Source organism: Gavialis gangeticus, unplaced genomic scaffold, assembly GCF_001723915.1.
Source record: "Gavialis gangeticus isolate Ggan-Ray unplaced genomic scaffold, GavGan_comp1, whole genome shotgun sequence".
Lineage (NCBI taxonomy): Eukaryota > Metazoa > Chordata > Crocodylia > Gavialidae > Gavialis > Gavialis gangeticus.
The window spans coordinates 8,269,428-8,273,417 of NW_017729023.1; the positions used below are offsets into that span (position 1 = coordinate 8,269,428).

Below are 3,990 nucleotides of genomic sequence, written 5' to 3' on the forward strand. Positions count from 1 at the left end.
ACCACACAGTGCACACCATCTGAAATCTACCTGCCCATGGTATTTTTCTCTCCTGCTTTTTAAATACTATAGAAATGACTACTTGGATTACACTGCCTCAATTCCATTCACAGCAATCACCTCCTGCCATGAGTCCTCCGAGTAAAACCTTCCAACTGCTTCCTCAGAAGCTAGCTTAATTTTCACTTGGGACAAACGACCACACTTAAGGCCTTATCTGTATCAGCTCCTGGCTGTTGCCAAACCCAGTTCCCCCCAAACAGGAAGAGTGCAAAATTAAACTAGGTACTAGTGTTCCCATCAGTGTCATAAAGACCTTGTCCTGGGAGAGTAATGTGACATCATGGTCAAAGCACTGATGGCCAAGTGGGACAGTTATCATTGCTACCAATGGTGGAGTTGTCCCCATGGCAGCAAGAGCTAGAAACTTTATAGAGCAGAAGTGACCAATGCATAGCACGTGCTGCAAGTGGCACAGGCAGCCTCTGCCTGGATGCCACGTGGCAGGTAGGGGAGAGAGCAAAGAACACGGTGGCAGACAGGGCAGGGAGCAGAAAGCATAGCAGCCAACTGGGCAGAGCACAGGGCAGGAGAAATGGACCTGAGTGGTACTTGGGGAGGATGAGATGTTTACCAGATGGCAGACCTACCAAAAAAGGTTGGGCCCTGCTGCTTTAGAGGGAAAAGCCTAATGTAGTCATAGCCCCACTGCTTACATACTGTAATATAAAAGGCAGATAGTGTAATGTGGTGAATAAAGGACGAGAACAGGGATTTGGCAGCACCATCTCCAGGCCAGGCCTAGGACTATCACCAAGAAGAACATCCCACCCACCCACTTGCTTTCAGCTGAAGAACACCAACTCCTGGGAATGAGGCAATGTAGCTGATTTAGAGCAGCATAGTCCTCTAGCACTCTCTGTCTCGGACATGCTTCCCGGTGAACACTGATGGTTGTTTTTAAGACAGCTACCCTGCCTTATTTCCAGGATCTGGAGTATGCTGAGCAAGAACAAAGAGGAACTAAGTACTCCTCAGCAGCCATCATGGGCTTGACAACAATATACCCTGGATGTTAAGAGACTGGGTTGTATTTGGAACTCCCTATACAAACCTACCCAACTCCAGATGCAGTCAAATAAAAGCTCTGTTCTTCTAAAAGAAAAGCCCAAACAAGAGGCCTCTTTTGAAAAGTTAGCCCTCAGCAACACTGTACCTCCATCTCCCCAGCCGGTGAAACAGGGGGGAAAATCTACATTTCTAAAATCTGAGATCCTTCTGTGAAAAAAAAAATCTATCCAGGCATCTCAACCACTGTGCGCTTATCCCAGAATACTCCTGGGAACAGTCAATATCCTTATGCCCATTTTACACCTGAGCAAGGGAGACACTAAGGATGTCTACACTAGGCACAGACCAGCAGTGTATAGACTACTCAGCCTGACTCTGAACCTCCCCAGACTGACTTTGTACATGGCAATATACAGTTCAGTATTAAGCTAGCTTCCAGGGTAGGTTTTGCAGTCCACACTGAGCCCATTTTGCTGTGGCCCTAAGAACTGACATACCAGGTGGGACTAAGAGTCCTTTTGGCTCAGCATCCTCCAGTGGAAGGACATAAGAAACAGGGCATCCATGCCCACCATCCCCTCCTAGTCACCAGCAATCCCTAGGTTTTAGAGAGTCCTAAGCCAAGTTACACGTCTGACCATTGTATTTAATAGCAAGAGGGTAGACCTGTGGCGCATACAATCTCCAGTCCCCTTTTTCAAGTTATATACCCTCCACCACATCCTGTGACAGTCAGTTCCTCAGGTTAATTATACATTATGTTACAAAAAAGGCACTTCCTTAGCTGCCTACTGATTTCATCAGGTGGCCAGGCTGCACCAGGTACCCAGCTTAGCTGTCTGAAAGCTAGCTGGAGCATGCCTGTGGCACTGGAGCAGACTGCAAGGCAGGCAACCCTCAAGGGAGCAGCAGCAGGCTTTCTTGGCAAGAGCTCCAGGCTCCTAGTCATGCACTTGCAAGGGGACTTGGGCTCCTGAACCATGCAGGTGCCTTCCATAGCCCTCCCTCCAACCAGATGAACCTGGGGCGCCAAGAAGTCTGCAGCCTCCTTGCTCCTTTGTGGCAAAACCTTCCTCTCCCCTTTCCTTGCTGCCTGGAAGGATCATACTCCTCAGCACATTTGCACAGGCAGCGACCAGAAGGCGAGGGGGCAGGGCTGGGAGGCAGGTGGGAAAGGGTGGCAGTACCATGAGCTGGCCCTGCACAGAGCGCCTTGCCAGGACTAGCCACCTCCCAGCTTGCAAGGGCTGCCATGAGTGGTGGCACAAGGAAGTGGAGTCTAGCCCCAGTGCTGGATCCCCCACCACAGCTGCTGGCCCCAGCTGCCTGCCACAGGTAGCTGAAGCAGCACAGGACCACCCCTCAGCTGGGCAGGGAGGGAGGAATGGAGGGAGGAGGGTCCCTCCCTGCCAGCCCAGCCCTAAGTGTATGCATGCAAACCCACCTCCCACCTGCCCTCAGGAGACAGCCCTGCCCCTAGGGTGCAGCTCCCCGCACCCCTCAGCCCTGGCTTTCCCAGGATCATGGGAAAGTAGAGCTGGAAGGGACCCCAAGAGGTCACCTAGCCCAGCCCAGCTCCCCTCTGCCACCTCAGCACTCAGGACATGGTGCCCCCGCTGTAAGCCCTGCCCCGGGCACACGCGGGCTCCAGCGGGGCAGGCCATTGTGAGGCGCGCTCCCTCCCTCGTGCTGCGCGCCCATTCATTCCCTCACGCAGCGGGGCAGAAGTCGCCAGCATCCACCCTCCGCAGGGCTCGGGCCCGGGCCCGGGCCCGGGGCAGTGCTACGGGGCGCAGGAGACGGCCTGGAGGACCTCCCTCCCCGCTGATGCTATAGCGCCCGTGATATAAGGCAGGCAGGCCGACCCCCCTCGGCTGTCATAAGTTAATCCCGCGCAAAACACCCCACGGATGATGGTGGGGGGAGCCACTCACCTTCCGCCCGAGGTGGCCGCGCTGCCAGCGCAGCCCAGAGCAAGGAGAAGCGGAGCCAGGCTCCCAGGCAAGCCATAGCCGGAGGCAGCGCCGCCAGCCCCGCCGCCGAGGTCTTCCACTGGAGCAGCCCCGGACGCCCCTTCCGCGGCTCCGCTGCTGCGGGGAGAGGCACCGGCTTCTGCAGTCTCCCCGCACGCCCGGCCCCACCGGGCTGGGGTCAGCCGCGGGGGGTGCAACTAGTCCCGCAGACTTCGGCGGCGAATCGGAAGCCAAATGTCAGCGGGGCCCGGGGGGGAGACGCCGCTTCCCCCACCGCGGTCGCCCTCCAGTGCAGCAGCGCCAGGGGCTGCGACCAGCACCAGCCCGTCCCTGAAAGTTGTGCAGCCCCAGCTGGGCTCGCCGCCCGGCCAAGTCCCCTGCTGCTCGGCGCCCGCCGCTTGCAGGGGCCGAGAGCCACAGCAGCGCCCCGGCAGGTCGCTCTGTCCTCCGACCGGCGCTCCCGAGCCCCGGATCCCACGACGCCCAGCTTTGGGAGCGGACAAGGGGCTCCTTCGCCTGGGAAAGGGGCTGGGCCCCCGGTGCAGCCCCTCGCCTCGCAGCCTCCCCCCTCCTGCGCTGCTTGCGGCCCGGCGGGGAGGGAAGATCCGCCCCCTCCTCCCAGGAAAGTTTGTGCTGCTGCCGCAGCTCTCTGCTCTCCCGCATGGACACACACACACGGACACACACGCAAACGCGTTGCCTCTGGGCTGATCTCGGTGCAGGCGATCGCTAAAAAAGATGCAAAAGGAACAAATGATGAAGGGACTTTGATCCCGAAAGCTTGCAGAAAAGGACAATTTTCTTGCCATTTTCCAGTTGGTGTAATAAAAGGTATCATTTTGGAACCAAGAGTTCTAGTTTTTCGTATGTCTTTTTGTCTCAGACCAACAGGGCTACCAAGTACACCCCTGAAAGGAACAAACAGTGCTTGTGGTTGAAGAAGCAA

The 3,990-nt window shown here is 56.5% G+C and overlaps 1 protein-coding gene across 5 annotated transcripts in view; it reads right to left on the bottom strand.

Moving 5' to 3' along the window:
• FRAS1 (Fraser extracellular matrix complex subunit 1) overlaps nucleotides 1-3,164 on the bottom strand; it is a 468,008-nt gene extending 464,844 nt beyond the window's left edge. For 3 of the 5 annotated variants that reach the window (XM_019516785.1, XM_019516787.1, XM_019516786.1), the window contains exon 1: nucleotides 3,006-3,158. In XM_019516785.1, coding sequence (XP_019372330.1) covers nucleotides 3,006-3,081 — 76 coding nt within the window. In that variant the 5' untranslated portion in view covers nucleotides 3,082-3,158. Of the gene's footprint in view, nucleotides 1-3,005 lie in introns of all 5 variants that reach the window. The other 2 variants (XM_019516788.1, XM_019516789.1) reach the window with 2 other exon arrangements.
• Between the last annotated feature and the right edge of the window lie 826 nt (nucleotides 3,165-3,990).